Source organism: Sinocyclocheilus rhinocerous, unplaced genomic scaffold (genome assembly GCF_001515625.1).
Source record: "Sinocyclocheilus rhinocerous isolate Xijiao unplaced genomic scaffold, SAMN03320098_v1.1 scaffold287, whole genome shotgun sequence".
Classification (NCBI taxonomy): domain Eukaryota; kingdom Metazoa; phylum Chordata; class Actinopteri; order Cypriniformes; family Cyprinidae; genus Sinocyclocheilus; species Sinocyclocheilus rhinocerous.
This window is the reverse complement of record NW_015633524.1, coordinates 1,841,790-1,860,630: the sequence shown is the minus strand read 5'-3', so window position 1 is coordinate 1,860,630 and position 18,841 is coordinate 1,841,790. Positions and strand designations below refer to the sequence as shown.

The window sequence follows — 18,841 nt, the reverse complement described above, 5'->3', positions numbered from 1 at the left end:
AAAAACAATTGAGTTTTATTTAGTAACCCCGGTTTTTTTTTTTTTTTTTTTTGTAAAAAAAAAAAAACATGGTTAATTTTCAAACATCTGAGTTTGTAACTAAATTGGTACGAAAGTGTTTTAGGTCATTTATCTTCCAGCACTGGCATCAAAATATGCAAGTCTAAGTTACACGTACTCAACAAAACAACATTTTGAAAGCGTTGTCAGCTCCATTAATTTAACTGCGTATTTCATTGCTAAAGCCTGAGACCTCAAGGCACAGTTTCCACAGCTGTATTTTTCCACATGGTTTTAGAAAACCTTACTCGACTGCAAGGTCACGAGAACTCAAAGGACGTCCGACAAAAAAAAGATAGCGGACAGCCATAACAGCTTCAAGTTCAAACGTCTTGAACGAGATATATCGTTATATGATATTAAACGCAGATCTATTTGTTTTTTTAGTGACAGCAGACGTCATCTCAATTTTAATAAACATTTTCCCTATGATGTGAAAATGTTTAAATTCGCTTTGACTGAGCACCAATGCTGGACTGTTATTATAATATTATAAACAACCTTGTGCTGTCGCGCCAGCCTGCAACAGCACACTGTATAGTGCTATATAGTTAGCCGCATCGAGCATTCTTATCTACTGCAAGATTGTTACTATTTTGTCATGTTTGAAATAATTATTTTTTTCGGTTGCACGTTGTCTTAATGTGACAAAACTTACATGGCCTTTTGCGCAGTGCCGTATGAATTCGCGACCGCTACTTGTCCCAGATCACAGTTATTTCGTCTTCTTTTTTTTCATTCACATTGCTTATCGTCACAAACTCAACATCCTCGCATCCACTCCGCCCACCGCGTACTGCAACTCCACTGCGCATGCGCGTCTTCAACTACGCCCGCTAGGGGGAGACAAACTGCTGTTTCTCTGCGCATGCGCGTTTTTACACAAAACAAACGCTAGGGGGACACACTTATACTGGACACCGCTGGTTTTCGAAAGCATTATAAAGCGATGTCAAGGTTGTAACAGAACACCCATGAAACGGTAAGTTCATAAGTGTGCAGCAATTATCACTTTTTTCTTCCAAGTATGGTCTTTTAGTTTGTTTTCACGGCGTTTGATACATGTGACGATGGGGATATATGCAATGTCTATTAACCGCCACTGGATGGCGACATTTAGCCGTCACTCCACCGCCACTTTTCCAAACAAAAGTTTAGAAGAGACGTTTGTCTCGGGAATTAAATGGACACCATGCTCTTTTTAATTGATTTTATTTGAGATTCCAAAGATATTGTTGTGTGTTTGTACATTTATTAACAATAATGTCAAGTAGAGTGTGCACGCTTACATGTATCTGAGTTTTCAGCTGTTAATGCTTTTCCTCAGTCACAGTGTGTCAACAGATACATTGTGTGTCATGCAAATTTCAATTACTCCCCCACTGGTTTTCCCTCTGTCATAGCCAGTGTTACAGACCAACCACCTCAAACACACACTCATTCTTTCTCCTCTTTCTCACCCACCCACTTAAACATTCAGCGATAAAAATGTGTTTTGAGTGCATTAAAAAGGAACACCGCAGTGCAAAAACAAGAATGTATAACATCTTCTGCTTTGCAACGCTTTCTCTGTGCTTGTCTGTTGAGCGGCTGCCTTACAGTCTGACAAGGCAACATCTGAATATCAGAATTTGCATTTGTGATCCCCTTCAATTTCATCCTGTTAGACAGCACACAGTTTTGCTTACATCCATACACACATGCACCAGAAAGAAAAAAACTGGGGAAAAGAGTGGGAGACTGGTAGATATGTGCAGTCAAACCCACAGGACTTAAAAGTCAAGAAATCAAGCATTTTTAGAATATAAATGTTGCAGTTCAACCAGAGTTTCATTTCATATTAATCTTCAGTGACAATCGCCATAAGCACAACAACTTTATTTCTTAATGTTGCCTAATAGCAAAAGCAGATTGTTGTTATTGAAATTGCAGACACTATGTCTGACTTCCTTTTAGACATGCAATACTGGATCTGCAGTAGCCTACTATTTATATTATTTATGATGATAACCAAGGTTTACCTCAGTATATACTGATTACTTCTCTTTGTTTTGGCCCTACAGATTTTAATGAACTCGACCGATGAGATAGATTTGGATGGTAAATGATCTAATGCAACTGTTATGGTAAAAATCGATATGAAAGAGGTGATGAATGCTTCTGTCTAAAGAAGGAAATTAATGACAACTCTCTGGTGCTGAATTCATGATCAGCATGTGAAGGTGAAGAGCATTTTTGAGGTTACTGTGTTTGTCTGCTGCATAGACAAAAGGAGGTCACGAGAGTGCATTATAGCTGAAATGCTAAAAGAATTGGTTGAATATTTCATGAAATGTGGTTTTAAAAGTAGAGACAAATATGTCAGCTGTATCTCCTGACATGCTCCGTCTCATGAAGCTAAATGTAGTGTTAAAAATGTATTGTTGTAGAACATCTCACAAACATTGTCATATTTCACCCCAAAATCAAAATAATTTTTTTTTAGTATTTTCCATTGCAACATTTGTGCAAATAATCATAAATTAATTATACTATTAATAATGTTGTCTTCCTATACATACAAATATGAAAATGTCTCTCTCTCTCTCTCTCTCGACATCTAACTTTCTTAAAAATTATACCCAAAAATATGTTTTTCTGTTGATTTGTAACCCAGATATGCTTTTTTTTTTGTTTTTGTTTTGTTTTTTTTGTTTTTTTACTTTAAATGAACCCTTTTGGTCCTTTGCTGTTGATGTTGTTATGCTGAAAGTTCATGCTTTATTTATATCTTCACAAGAATCCTTCGAAAATAAGCATGACAAGTGTACAGCTGCTCACATCTTTCCTTTCTTTACTAGGATTTACACTAACAACAAATTGGCTTCCGCTCTTGAATCTAATTCACCCACTGACATTCCAAGCTGGTCTGAGAGCGTCAGATGAGTGCGACCTTACAGAGTGATGAGGCTCGGCATCCTGCCAGACTGTCCTCCTTCTCATCGTCTGAGCATCTGAGTGTTGCCATCCACTGTGCTTATACGTCTTCACCTCAATGGATCACCGCTCATGACACAACCTCCCACCGAATCAAAGGAAGGTGCTGTCAGGTGCCAGATTCCAGACTGACGTCAGCATGGTGATAAGTTTACAATACTTAATGTGAAAAATCGAAATATCCAGATATAACAGTGCTCCATTCGAGTAGATTGACCTCATGACAGACGTTAAGTTTCATACAGGTTAATGCAAATGAAAAAACCTTAAAACACAGTAAACTCAAAGTGTTTACTTGGAGTTCTTCAACATACCGTTCCAAATGGCAGTCTGATGTTTCCAAGAGAACGTCAGATGCGGGACAGGTCCTATGGGGCCGCGCGTAGGCAGTGGCGTTGTGCATTCGCAGATGTGTAAAAAGCTCCCTGCCAGGGGCCATGTCTGTCACACCTGCTACTGCAACTTCTCTTTCTGCTCTGAGCTGAACTTTTATTAGGGCCATCACCATCTCCAGCTGCTCCATTCCAACAAATACATGAGGGACGACTTCACACATCACAGTTTTTAATGGCATTTCACATGATCGAAATTGTCAATGTGTTTTGAATTCCCTGTAGTAAAGAGCATACAGATGGAAGGGAAATTAGCTGAGCAATTTGTGTCCCAATCGTTCAGTCTAGGGTGTGAGGCTGTTTAGGGTGCTATGAGTGGTTTGACAGACAGACACAGACAGACAGACAGACAGACAGACAGACAGACAGAGAGACAGACAGACAGATAGATAGATAGATAGATGATTGATTGATTGACGATAGATAGATAGATAGACAGGCAGACAGACAGGTAGGTAGGTAGGTAGGTAGACAGACAGACAGACAGACAGACAGACAGACAGACAGACAGACAGACAGACGATAGATAGCCAGATAGATAGATAGATAGATATTGTTCTCAGTAAATGACTCAGATTCCACACACCTTAAGTGTAATTTTTGAAGTTAACATCATGCATTTATTTCCAGCACTACCAGCAAAACTCTGAGTATTGCACAGTCCCTTCAAATGACTGCCTTGAGCAATCCAACACAAACGTTCTATAAGCAAATACAGTGGATATTACCATATAAACAAGAGCGGATATGTTTCATACCCCTCATACAGTTTGATATAATGAGTGTAAAACCGGGTGCCATTTTACTGAAGTGTGCATGATTAACGCCTACGAATAAAAAGTTTTAGATATTAGAAAGTGTTTTCATCTGCACCAGATCTAAGAACAAATTCAACATGAATAAACAAGGAAGGAAGATCTCTGAGTCAGTTTTGTTTAGACAGTAAGTTCTAAACCTGATTATCAACATTTTGAGGGCTCTTGCCTTTAAATTAGCATTTCAATGAGTGTTTTGGTAGATTGTATGTTTGCATCAGCTGTTTTAGCTAAACAGTGAGTAATGTCACTTCTACAGGTGTTAAATTTTTTACAGACCCAGTAAAGTGTAATAGCTCTGAAACTAGCGAGTTAAAAGAAACATCAAATCAAAAATAAAACAACAGGTCATGACACAAGGTATGCAAGGAAGGATTATGGACCTACTAGGGCCCACTTTGTTACCTTTTCCCCAGGGATTTAAAAAATAAAATACAAAATGAGATCTTATTTATTGTAATTGTGGCTTTACACTCCACAATTGCTACTTGAAATTATTTCTCATAATTGAGATTCAATATCAGCCTAGTGAGCTGCTTTAAGACAGAATCCTGACATGAAACCTTAAAAATGACCAATCTTAATTGATTTTCAGAGAATCTATGATATTACCGTATTGGCCCGAATATAAGATGACCCTGATTATAAGACGACCCCCCCTTTTTCCAGATGTACCTTTTTTGGAAAAAGGCTTTTTAAAAACCAAATCTTGTTTTTTTTCTCAGTAAAACACATTTTGTCTTCAATTATTTTCATATTGCATATTTTTCCTATTTTAATTTTTGTTTTGAAAGTATGGTTAAAAACTGGTAAAATGTACCATCAATCACATTTAAAAAATATACACTTTTTGATATACCATTAAAAAAAAAAAAAAACGGTAGTCCATCTGAATTAGGACATTTAGGCTATCCATCTAATAGTAGCCTACCAAAATCTTATTAACAGTAGAAGTTAAATCTTACTGTAGTCTTCAAATCTGGGTACTGTCTTACGTTTTAAAATCGCAAAGGGAGTTTGGTCTCATCAGGCTAACGTGACAGTCACGACTCATGCAGCTGTAAGGTTTTCTTTTTCTTTTGTTTTTACTCGCGATCTTTACAACATGCGTCACATTATGTATTTCATGGCACACTCGTTTTATGCGTATTTGGCGCCACCTAGTGTTGTGGGTGTATTATTGACATGTCAAAGTCTAGACCCTGAATATAAGACGGCCGCGTTTTTTCAGATGTATTGCCAAGAAAAAAACATTGTCTTATATTCGGGTCAATACGGCATTATTCAATGAAGCACACAGGATATACATGACTCAATTGATTTCAGAGTCTGGCATTAGCATGATGCTATGCTAACAACACTCTAACAGGTATAAAATATACAACAAATATTTGGGCAGAGATCGTTATTACTATTTTATTATTTATCAGATTATATCACTATTGAAATATTTATACTTGAAAGTCAAAATGAGGTATCTAAGAAAGAAGCACAAGTATGCTGAAACTTGACTCAAAATCGATTTCAATAGAGTTTGGAATTAGCAAGTTCCTAAGTTAATGATACAGCACTCTAAAACCTTAGAACACAGAACACACAAATATAAAATAATAATTTTAAATAATAAATTTAAATTAAAGTAGAACCATGACTTGACTCAATTATTTTCAGTAGAGCTTGGAAGTAACATGCTGCAACTGCTAACAATGCAATACTCTAATAACCGCATACACACAACAAATATGGGGTAAAATAATCCATTTTAATTAGATCTTTAATTAAAACCATTTTATTTGTTTTAGTATTTAGTCATAAGTATTATAAGTTAAAATGATGAGTATCATAATTATAATAAGACCTAACCCAATTCATTTCAATAGCAGTTGGAATTAACATTTGCTAGCTAGCAAATCAATACTCTAATAACCATAAATATACATAAACAAATATTGGGTAAAATCACGTTTTTTAAATTAAATTAAAATATTTTTTTTAATAAAATGTTCACTATTGATTTGCTCATTTATGCTGCCTGTACATTTTTTTAATACTACCTAAGTTGGCAGCTCACTAGGTTTTAGAAATGAAGATCATATTTCACAATCCACTCACAGGTAAATTCCACCCCACTTTTTTCTCATTACATATCATGTTTCAGAAATATAACATAAAAGTAAAAAAAGAATTATAGCTTCTCATAATTCTGACTCGCAAATGCACTGTCAAGTGACTGAAAATTCAAATTGATGCCAATCTGTATCTTAATTACAAGTAGCGTTTGTCTGTCAACAACCATTTAAAATTTCCTTTGTTTTCCCATGTCTCAACTTTAGGCCCCTGGCAGTCTGGAAGCTCCTTGGCCCGGTTCATAATCCATCCCTGAAGGTATGGGAATAAATACACATACAATATTTTGTATATATATATATGTATATAGACTGTATATAGTATCTATATATAGCATCTCACTTTGATTTCTGTGTGGCACCACTGTTGCCTACTATATTATATTCATATTTTGTGGTGACTGAAATTAGATCAGCAATGATTCAACCACTGCTCTCACATGGATCCATCGATCGCAACTCATCTGGCTAGAGCCGCAACTCAAAAATTATACAACACGTTAACATCAAAAACACTACGCAAACACTGTGGTGCTGTAAATCTGCTAATGTGTGACAGTGTTTCTCGCAGCAGGTTCTCTGATCGAAACAGTTACTTGGTCACAAAAACCGAAACCATACAAGCTCGTAAAAGCTCAAGAAGTGGTGACAGATGTGCTATTGTTCAGTAGCGTTGAATTTGTCAGTGTGTCGCTATTAGATTGTGGCGTTAGAGGAAGAAGCCTTCGATTGCTTGTGCAGACTTAGCATGTGGTGGGGTACTCTTTTGCGTTTGACTCTCATGTGACTCTCGGTTTAGTCCTCAGCACCGCTCTTTCGTGAATCCGGACCTGGGAAGCCCCTCTAGAAGTCTCAGGCTATGTGGTCATGGTTAGAGTGGTAAACGGATGTGCATGGCTGAGCTGTTGGGCCTGGCAGCCAGGATGTAGATGGCACTCTCCCTCAGGAAGTTGTCCCAGGTAACGGGTCTGGAAAATGTAACGGTAAAATAGAGTTAACTCAACTAACCCACAAATTATAAAAGCCAAAAGACACCTGTTATAATTATTTACCTATAGCTACTGATTGTCACCATGTCGTAATTACCAACATTTCAAAATGACAAAACGTGACGTTCTACTTGGAACTGACTCAGAATTATGAATTGTATGGCAATACTATCAACGTCACATCCTCGTACCACTCGTAATTACAACTTGTAAGCTGGGAATCTTCTGAGAGCTAAAGCGTCATTAACGCTATGTTGTAATTACTGTAATATTTAGTGTAGAACTACAATAACATCACAGCGCACACAACGCCTCTGCATTTACTACCGGTTTCTCTCAACATGGCAACACGAGAGCTGTCAGTCAATACATGGGAAACAAAGTAACTGGTGTGACTTATTTGAAAAAGTAACTCAGATGTTTTCTTCTACATTAAAAAGTAATGTGTTACTTTACTAGTTACTTAAAAAAGTAATTTGATTACGTAACGTGCGTTACTTGAAACACGTGACGTTCTACTTGGAACTGTCCTCAGACTCAGACATAGCTGGTTATATTACTTACAAATTGTAGTCCGTTACTGATTTCTAATTACAGGACAAAAATTGTAGTTAGTAACATAATCCATTACATTACACATTTTAGGTAATATAATCGGACTACTTTTTGATTACTTTTGACCTAAATCATTTATCACATTGATTTAAATAGGATAATATTGTATCATATTGATGTAAAAATACAAAGAGTAAAAAAATATATTCCATTCTTTGTAATTAACAACATGAAGTGCATTAAACATTACATTATATCATGGTTTCCCAAACTGGGGTTCGTGGGGGAACTGTATGGGGTTCAGGAGTTTAATAAAAAAACATAATTAAATAAAAAAATGTTAAATTAAAATAAATCATTTTAAAATGACATCAATCAAAATAAAACACTTACTAAAAAAAACTAAATATTTACTTGTATGTCATGTGACCATTAACCATCAGAGAACCGTGAACATGCAAATGTGATGCTTCATTATTAAAATATTTATTTTAAAATCTCTTCATTACATGTAAATAAGAAATACCATGAATTTGTGCATTTTATTGTGTTTGAAAGACAAAAACGAGGATTTAGGGAGAATCAATAAATTATGAATAATTTATTGCTGTTGTATGAATAATAAGTAATCATATAATCAATATAAAGTAACTGTACTCTGATTACGAGTATTTTAAAATGTTACGGTAATTACGACATGCCGTTAATGCAGCTATGTGGAAGCTAAGCAGCTGATATGGTGTGATGGTTGTTCAGGTGTTTCTAAGTGGTGCCTATAGAATGTCCCAGGCGATTGCTAGGGTTTTCTGGGTGGTTTCTATGCTGTTGTTAAGCAGTTGCTAATGTGTACTGGGTTGTTGCTAGGGCATTTCTTGGTGATTGCTAGGGTGTTGCTAGGCGGTTCCTAGGATGTGCCTACATGGCTCAGATCCCTTCTTTATTGTATGTGATTTTTTTCTACATATTTATTCTCAGTGTTGGGGAGTAACTAGTTACATGTAACGGAATTATGTAATTTGATTACAAAATAAATTTAACTGTAATCTGTTACAGTTACAGAGAAAAAATGTGTAGTTAAATTACAGTTACTGTTTAAACACTAATAAACACTGTTTATTCTCCATCATCTAAAAATCATAATAATGGGCACTGATTGTAATGGGAGCATTTTAGTATGGCTGTGCAACACATTTGTAGTTTACAAGTGAACACACATACACCAACCTGTTGTCATTCTCCAAAGCTTTATCTCTGCTTCTCTCGCTGCTGGAACTGGCAGGACTGCTCTCAGATATTGGACCAACATGGCTGATACTGCAGATGAAGAAAGCAAGCTGAAACACACGTTGTTTCATTCAGTCTCTCCCACACAGACACACACACTACCGGACAGCTCACAGCAGGTCGCACTTCTACAGTCTCTGGGTTTTCAAACTCTAATTCGTTGTTCTCATGACACCTCAGAGCCCCGAGAGAGACGATACCCAACCACCGGCAAGACAAAACTAGTTCACTCATGAGCAGAAACATGCATTCAGGACTTGAATTGAAATTCAAAATGCATTCTCAATTCAATTCTGAATGGCCCACAACCCTTGTACGGTATATACAGTTGTCTCACAAACATTGCATGCCATTCCGTACACTGACATGATCTGACAAACTTCATTGACTGAAATAAATTCATTTGAAACAAGAACGTCCTGTAATTAAGTTCAATGACATGTGAAGCAAAACTGACCAGAGCCTTGAACGGCAACCCAAACATCTTGTCCAGAACTGGGACCGCTCAGAGTCGAGACTGTCTGCTTTGATCTCAAACCCTCAGTTGATTTTAATGAGCGTAAATTAGGATGCAAGCTTAGTCATGCCATAAATGCACCAAACATACACACAAACACCCCCAACCCCATGCACCCGCACACTCAGGCGCTCATTTAACCTGCTGTGCTCCTTAAAACTGATGAAAAATATCCTTAAGGGCTTCTCTGAGGGGAATAAAAGCCCCTCTTTTTGATCTTGATAATGGGAGGGCAAGATCTCATTTAATACAGCCATAGCAGCTGAGAGAGTGGCCATTACAGTCAAAAACTACCCAATTTAGCTTTGATATTTTTAGCCACTGATTCCTTGGCCTCCATTATGGAATATTTAGCAATTGAGGTGATAATGAGTATAATGAGTATAATGATGATGATGGCAGGGAACGGTGTAAGATGTTTCCAGGGGAGGCCCATGCAGATCGAGTGACTTACCCCATACTGAACAAAGGGGAACACAATCCCATGAGTCTGCAGGGCAAATGGACATTCAGCAGTGGTGAAAAGGATGGGATGATTGGTTAAAAAAAACAAAAAAAACAATAGCATGGAGGATGATGTCAAAAAAGACTGTCCAAATATTGAATTCACAAATATGTTGATAAGTCAGTCAATCAAAATTCAAGCAAAATATGTTATCTAAAATATATATACTGTATACTTAACCATTTAAATGTTTGGGGTGAGTAAGATTTTTTTGAAAGAAATTACATTAAAATTATGTAATGTAATAATTTGAAATTACATTGCATTGAATTGCTTAAAAAGTGACAGTAAAGATAATATAATTAGCGCTGGTAAATGATTAATCGCGATTAATCGCATCCAAAATAAACGTTTGTGTTTACATAATATATGTGTGTCCTGTGTATATTTATTATGTACATATATAAATACACACACACACATATATTGTGTAAACACAAACTTTTATTTTGGATGCGATTAATCGTGATTAATAGTTTAAAAATAAAAAGATTTATATTTCAAATAATTCTTTAAAGAATCCAAAATAAAATCATATTATGTTTTCAACAAAACTCTGAAGCAGCACAACTGTTTTCACCATTGAAATAATAATAAATATTTATTGAGCAGCAAATCAGCATATTAGAATGATTTCTGAAGGATTATGTGACACTGAAGACTGGAGTAATGATGCTAAAAAATACAGCTTTGCATAGCAGGAATACATTACATTTTAATATATATTCAAAACAATAACAGTTATTTAAAATTGTAATAATATTTAAGAATAATACTGTTTTTATTGTACTTTTGCTAAAGTATTGTTGACATCTTGATAAGCATATTTCTTTCTCACACATTTTTTTTACCAACCACAACCTTTTTAATTTACCAGTATATTTCCCAGAAGTTGTTCCTTATAACTTATGAATTTAAAAGAAACATATACGAGAATTCTATAAGTGTCAACTTTATCTCAGATGTTTCTCTTAAATTCATCAGGATAAATAAAAATAGACACAAATAAGGCAATTGTTGACACACTGTGCAAGTATATACAGATAATATTTCTAATTATATAATTATGAGTTTAGTTAAATATAAATATATATAAACATAAGTTAATGTTCAAATGAAATATTAATGTTTATAAATGAGAGATTTAACTTAACGTCCCCATTTAACCTCACTGCTATCTAGGAGAAAGATTTGAGATATTAAAGCCATCACATTTGTGATATTTATTTCTGGGTGATGGTGTTCGAGGAATGAAGGATTCAGAAAGACAAATGATCCATTCGAGGTACCTGGCTCCATTTTACCCCACAAATCACTGCAAAAATGCATCATTCTGACTTTTGGGCTCTCAGAGTGAGGTTTGAATTATGATATGAGTCAGTACAGTCCCTGAGTTTAGCCTGTCATTGAGAAACTTTCCTCTTCCCTTCCACAGATGACTTACCCCAGCGGTTATATCATCTCATTTACGTTATGCATTAATCCCAGAGTCAGAACTGTCAGCAAATGCACTGCTTAAATGTTCATACTCTCTCGGCAGAGTTCCTGAATGCAAAGTTAGCCCGTAATTCATGAGAAGAGATGGGGGATACGTGCTAATAAAGTGATGGCAGTTAGCATTGGCTAGCAGCTCGTGGAGGCATTGGCAGCTTGGCATGGCTATAAAAACTGCCAAGCTTGAACCGATTTGTTGCTCCCAGAAGCCAGGCAAATTGGACGAGTCCCTGAAATGATTTTCAAGAGTTTGAAGTGTCTGAAGTTTATTGTTGATTATGTAAGTGGATGTGATTGAGAATTGTTCAGAAATGTCCTGCTAACTATGATTAGCCTCAATGACTCTCGTATATTCAGCTCACCTGACACTGCAGGACTGTGATTCTTTGTTAATCTTGTGGAACCAGGAGGTTTGGGCTTTTCTGGCTTCTCCGGCAGTGATGATCCCATCTTTGTCCTGGTCTATACTCTGAAATACGGCCCGTGCTCGATCCCTCTCCTTCGCTGTGAGGATTCTCACCAGCGAATTCTGGATTGAGGAAAAACAGAATCATTTACGCAATGCTTTTAGATGAATGGTTGATTGTTCATTATAATTTGGCATTTTGAAAGTTTTTTGGGGAGAAAAGAATAATTTCCACAATACTTTTGTTGAATGGTTGGTTGTTCATTATAATTTAGCATTTGTATTATTAATAAAAATAATAATAATAATAATTTTCACAATGCTTTTGGTTGAATGGTTGAATGTTCATTATAATTTAGAATTTTTTACATTTTGGAAGCAAAAAAAAACTGAATAATTTCCACAATGCTTCTGGTTGAATGGGTGAATGTTAATTATAGTTTAGCATTTTTTTTTACATTTTTTTTGGGGGGGGGAATAAAATAAAATATTAGTAAAACAAATACTAATAATAATTTCCACAATACTTTGGTTGAATGGTTGATTGTTCATTATAATTTAAAAAATTTATTATTAATAAAAATACTACTAATAATAATAATAATTTTCACAATGCTTTTGGTTGAATGGTTGAATGTTCATTATAATTTAGAATTGTTTTAATTTGGGGGGAAAAATTAAACCGAATAATTTCCACAATGATTTTGGTTGAATGTTCATTATAATTTAGCATTTTTTAAATTTTGGAGGAAAAAAAGAATAATAATTTTCACAATGAATACAAATTTTCACAATGCTTTTGGTTGAATGGTTGAATGTTCATTATAATTTAGCATTTTGAAAGTGTTTCGGTGTTTTTTGGCAAACATAAACAGCCAATCGTCCAAGATAATGGGATAATGAGCTATATTATTCGATGGAAGGATTGTGTATTCATACTATTCATAAATTTGAATGTCAATAAATGGTTAAACATAAAGAAACAAAGAAATTACTTTTATTCAGCAAGGATGCTGTGACATTTAGAATGTTACAAAATATTTATATTTCAATCTCATCAGTTAGGGATGAGAACAATCTAGTAATTGTTGCACAATTTTTTAAATGTGCACACGGTTTGGGTCTTAGTGTGTACTGTCATAAAACATAAAATGCCTTTATAAGTGGTCATTGCGCTTTTTCCAAAAACGCAAACAAGCTAAATTTGTCCATGTCCCACATTACCTCGGTCCGGAACTTCTGCAGCACTGAAAGTGACTCGTGGTAGAGGAAGTCAGACCACTCAATCTGACCCTTCTTGTCTGGATCCAGCGCTGCAAACTGGGCCAGAACCTCCTCTTCCTCCTCATCCGTCAAGTCTCTTTCAAAGAGCTGCTTGGTCACAAAGTGCCTGTACTGCAGGAGTTCATCTGACACCAGGCACGACTCTGAGCCGAAAGTAGGTGAGAGGAGACTTACTGCATCATCAATCAATGGAAACAGGTCAGGCCTAATTACAGTACTGACGTGATAAATTAGTAAACCTTTAATTGGCTTCCTTAATTTACTGCACAAAGACATATTTAAACCAGAATCTAGAGGAGGATGTTAAAATGGGACTGAGAGGAACACCTGGGATGATCTTGCACTGTTTGAAGGTTTCCATCAGACTGTACATCTCTTCTTCAGTAAGCAGCAGGTTCACATTATCCTGAGGGCGGAAGAGGAAGAGTCTTTCGGTTCTGGTAGAACAGACACTTCACATTAAAGAGAATTATACACATTATACTGCTTACTTGTTTCTGGTCTAACCTTTGAAACAACTGTATCAACAGGAAATTCATTTTCAATATTAGTACAAATACAGTACGATGCATTGCGCATTAACTCAAATGTAAGATATTTATAAATGAGTTTAGCATGAACAGGATAATGAAACAAAATTGTAAATCATGAAAAGGTAAGAAGCCATCTGCCTATCCCAGCTGGCTTCTGTGACTTTATTTATTTATTTGTTTGTTTGTTCGTTCAACGATTGTAAAACCTAAATGAAATATTTAGTATTTTAATGGATTCAAATTAAATTAAATAGTTAAAGAGAAACGCTTTTGAATTATATAGGCTACTTTTATAACCCTTTTGATATATACTTATATGCAGGCCTATATTTTAAATTGAAGAATCGCAAATAGCAATAGACATTGAATTCGGATTGAATGATTGTGCTCATTTGCTCTACAGGTTATTATAAGTAACGAAGATGATTATAAATGTACATCTAATCCATGGAATTATTTTAAAAAAATAAACCTATTAAATATAATAATGTCTAATTTAAAAAAATAACATGCCACTGGGTACCTTCTGCCCCAATTCACTTTGGGGAGAGGGTCACTTTATCACACAGGTCTGACTTGAAATTTTATTTCCAAATAATAATATATTTTTTAACAATAACCCCCCCATTAGCAAACAGATTTTAATAACCTTTAATATTCAACATATACAAATAAAATCACAGCTCACTATTGTCCAGCGTCAAAACATATCATTTAAACTAAAAGCTGTTCAAATTGAATAAATCTCAAAAATGTTAATGTTCATTTCAATAGAGTCTACTGATCAAGGTTTTCAATCACTACTCTTCACAATATTTACTGATTAATATTCCCAATCACATCAATATTTGCAGAGAAAAGCCCCCAATAATAATAATAATAGATTAATAAATCATGGAATGGATATTACAAAACGTGGTCTATTTCTTGATCATTTTACTAAATTAACACATTCAGATGACAACCCTAGTAAAAAGACTTAATGAGAAAAACATCCTGCACAGAGCCTCAGGGCCCTTCAGACTGAGCCTTAAAAACACAGTTACATTAATTATCTCCAGCAGCAGGTGTTTCAATCTCTCTCTCCCCCCTTTATCTGTCTAAAAAGGCTAACAATCTCTGAGCCAAGGGTAATGAACGACCTGACTAACTCGGCTTTTAAGGAAACCTAATGAGTTTGAGGTGTAAGAGGTGCAGGAAGAAGCTCTCACAGATCAAATGACAGCTTGTCCATTCATATCAAATTCAGAGCGAGATTTCTTTCCTGGCTCAAGCTCTGCCTTCAAACGAACGCTGTCAGAGCCCAGCAGCATTGGGAGTAGCTGTATTTTCAATCAGCTTTCCCCAGCCTGATGAGAACTCATCTGAACAATGGCACTAGAGCAGATGGGAAGGGCAGCCTGCGTCTCAGAGGTACCTCAATTTCCTGTCAGCGGTGACTGTGGGATACACTCCCCTTCTCAGGATGATCATTGAAATGAGATTTGATTTCATGTCTGTTGTGTTATCCACGAGCCATTCTCAACAGACATCAGGTCAGAGACCCCAAAATGAGGAACAGATGTTATAAACAATGCTTAGCGAGAGGTGGGATTCATTGTGGTCTGGCCTTCACATCTCAGTGGTAGTTTCTCTGATCCCCTGGAAGGATGTGATTTGAAATCTGCTATCTTTGCTCACGGGTGCACCATAGATGTAGAAACATGCTTTTTGTCCACAAAATGGTGCAGTTATAGCGTCTACCAGCTGGAGATAACTGACTATGCTAAATAGCAAAACCCTGCCCTCTTGGTTGAAATATTGACATTAAATCAGATGTTGACAGTTGGGTTGTGTGTACTTTCATATTTACTTCACAATAACAAAATTCCAGCAAAATTTCACACAAAAAATGTCCATTGTCAGTGGAGTAGTGATAATATGAAGCAAACCAAGCAGCAAACGCTGCAAATTCTTGCAATGTGATCCAATGCGAAATCTTTAACCCTTAAGTGACATTCCCAGATGCTCAAATTTCTATTAAAATAACTTGAATTTGACTGTAAAAATTCACCAAATAACTGTAAATCTTACCTTTATTCCACCATAACAGTAGGATTAGGTTCAGAAAAGAATAGTTTTTTTTTTTTTTTTTTTTTAGAAATTAATAGTTCACAAGATAGTAATCTATTCCAAACACATAGCTTAACTGACCTGAAAAAGCAACTGATTATCCATAATTTTTTTTTTTTACATGTATGTCTCAAATTTTTAATATACTTAAAGACAAACCATGTGCAAATTCATCAGTCAACACCATTGCTGCGCATTTTCTTCTTAAAAAATGAGGTGTACCAAAGACAGTCTGAAAAACGTCCTTTCTAAATTCAGAATTTCAATGAATTCACTCATGGATTCACTCTCCGATAATGATTCATCCAATATTGCCACTTGCCATTGTGTAGCATTTACTACTTCCGTTAAATGAGTGAAAGTACAGCAGGTCCTAGCCGGTGTGACTGAGTGGAGGCGGGACCTAATTTGCATACCCATGTATACTAAATGAGGTAAGGGTGTAGAGTTACATTTAAGCATATTAAGACATAAAGAAATTATTTTCATTGAAAAAACTGTTTAAAAATGTCATTGTGATTATCAAAGAAAGAGTTTTAACAGACAAAAATAGTAACAGCAGGGGTACTTTAACATAAAAGCAGAAGCAGCCATTTGTGAATGTGATTTGTTTCCAATTTTTTAAGCTGTACAAAAACAGTCCATTATGCTGCTTGATATTGCAAACTGACATTTGTTATCATATTGGTGTTTTTTTTTTCGTAGACACACTGGTTTGTAGTGCAAATAGTGTAATAATTTACTGCACTTTATTATTTTTCTAGTTGTTTACCTACAGCAGCTAATGAATCAGAGTCTCGCACATTCACGGAAAACAGCCTACTTCTTCATTGCAAAACAAGGTGGATAGAAGGTTGAGGTTGAGAATGCGCACACATTTCAAAACAAAACGACAAAATAAGTTCAAGCTTGTGTAGCTAGACGCTGTCATATCCCTTTAAGCCTTCATGTTCGCTGAAACTCCAAGAGATTTGAATTTCACAGGAAATCCAAAAGATGAAACCAGCGTAAAGAACACAAGCACAGTTGGACAAGCTAGAGGCCAGACAGAGAAAACAACACCGCAGTTTCTCCACAATGCTTCACTGCTGGGCGACATTTTCAAACCACAAACCTTGAAAGATGTCAGAACGAGACGGGGAGAAAATCACCTAATTATGTTCACACAAATAGTACAGCTAGCTAGCTATTTAGCAAAACAATACACAGCTTATCCCTATTGGCTGTAGGCTATCTATTTTGCTTCAGCTCACAATTTTCATTGTTAACGTTCCCCATCATCCATGGCATTATCTTTATGAGCATATCTCCACACCAGGTGCATGTCATATCAGTTTGAGCTCTTTTATTGTTGTTTTTGGATGAGTAAGGGCTGTAATTATCTAAATTGTCACATGGCTAATCATAGTGCTGATTCTATTGAATGGCGAAGACCGCATTTGACGCCAAGTGCCAAAATCAGTTTGACAACCTGGCCTGGACTCTTAATTAATTTTCCACCATGGTCTTCTCGCTAAAACACTAACTGATGCTAAATTTCATGCTTACAGTTCTCCACGCTGCTATCATTTCCCATTAAGCCTTAGTTTGTCCCAATGCACTGAAATACACTTGAAGATATTGAATGGTATTACATGAAACATAACATCAGTGTCCCTTGAAAGCAATATTCAACAGTGTAATCCCCAGTCTGAACATCTCTAGTCCTCGACTTACGCACACATGTGGATTAGGTTTTAGCGAGGGCAGAGTGAGAAAATCAGACACATAAGCTGTGAATTAGCCCTCCAAGGAAATACGCGCCAGACATTTCGGCAACAACCCGGCGCTTCACATATTGTTTCGAGGGATGTGTCCACAGCTGTTTATGTTTGCAATGCAGCCTGAGATGCAACCCATTTGAGGGTGTGAGTCTAGCTGGAAACCAGCGAGTGCATCTGGAGTGCGTGTAGCAGCAGCAGCCTCGAAAATGTCTTACACTCTCAACAAATGATTTAAGCATCAGCAGCCTGCACGATTGAGATAAGCGCTCTACTTCACTTTGAAGGACGCTCGTACGCTTTGACAGCCAGACTTCTCTGACGCCGGGAGAAAGACCACTTTGAACAGAGCCCAAACTCTCTAGCATAACACAATCATCTTGACATGCTCATCTTCACGCTGACCTTTGGGAGGAGCTCTATGGTGTAAGGATCTGTGGATATATGCTAGCCAACAGGTGGTCTATATATTTGATCACTCTGTCAGCACTTTTTGCTGGAGAGGGATATAAAAAGAAGAGGAAAACTTGGACATATTTAGTTAAGAAATGTCCTTGGTCTTATTGTGTCTCTGAAACAACTTGTATTTATAGGCGGGGCATTAGGCGATTTTTTTTGTGTGTCAAATCCATTAATTTCCACAGGAATACACAGCCACTTTTCCACACTCGGGCCGAGCGGTTCTAAGAACTGCAACAACGGGAAGTTATGTTTCGGCTTGAGAATTTCAGAATTCTGAGAGGCAATGACTGACGTATTTGTATTGCAAGCTCTGTTATCAGCCCAACAGTGGAAAATTAAACCATATCCATACCCGCTGGGCTGGATCGGCTTAGAATGGCATGGTTAAGAAATGAGAACAGTTTGGGCCGACAAGTGACTCGTGTGATACGGAATTTTGCATGGGACCAAAACAGTGTTAATTTCGTCAACGAAGATGACGACGAAAAATATTCGTTAACGGACATTTTTTCTGTGACTAAGACGAGACGTTGACAAGCTAAAACTAATATCTGATGACAAAAACTATGAC

At 36.3% G+C, this 18,841-nt stretch overlaps 2 protein-coding genes across 2 annotated transcripts in view; both read right to left on the bottom strand.

Annotated features, from left to right (window-relative positions):
* Window positions 1–3,559, bottom strand: part of LOC107744164 (5'-AMP-activated protein kinase subunit beta-1-like) — a 14,705-nt gene extending 11,146 nt beyond the window's left edge. Inside the window, exon 1 of the mRNA XM_016557671.1 lies at window positions 3,351–3,559. Coding sequence (XP_016413157.1) covers window positions 3,351–3,559 — 209 coding nt within the window. The remainder of the gene's footprint in view (window positions 1–3,350) is intronic.
* A 2,679-nt stretch (window positions 3,560–6,238) lies between these two features.
* LOC107744162 (PHD finger protein 24-like) overlaps window positions 6,239–18,841 on the bottom strand; it is a 27,519-nt gene continuing 14,916 nt past the window's right edge. The window contains exons 4-8 of the mRNA XM_016557670.1: window positions 13,731–13,809; window positions 13,344–13,546; window positions 12,076–12,242; window positions 9,138–9,227; window positions 6,239–7,337 (exon numbers count right to left, since the gene is read on the bottom strand). Coding sequence (XP_016413156.1) covers window positions 7,241–7,337; window positions 9,138–9,227; window positions 12,076–12,242; window positions 13,344–13,546; window positions 13,731–13,809 — 636 coding nt within the window. The 3' untranslated portion in view covers window positions 6,239–7,240. The remainder of the gene's footprint in view (window positions 7,338–9,137; window positions 9,228–12,075; window positions 12,243–13,343; window positions 13,547–13,730; window positions 13,810–18,841) is intronic.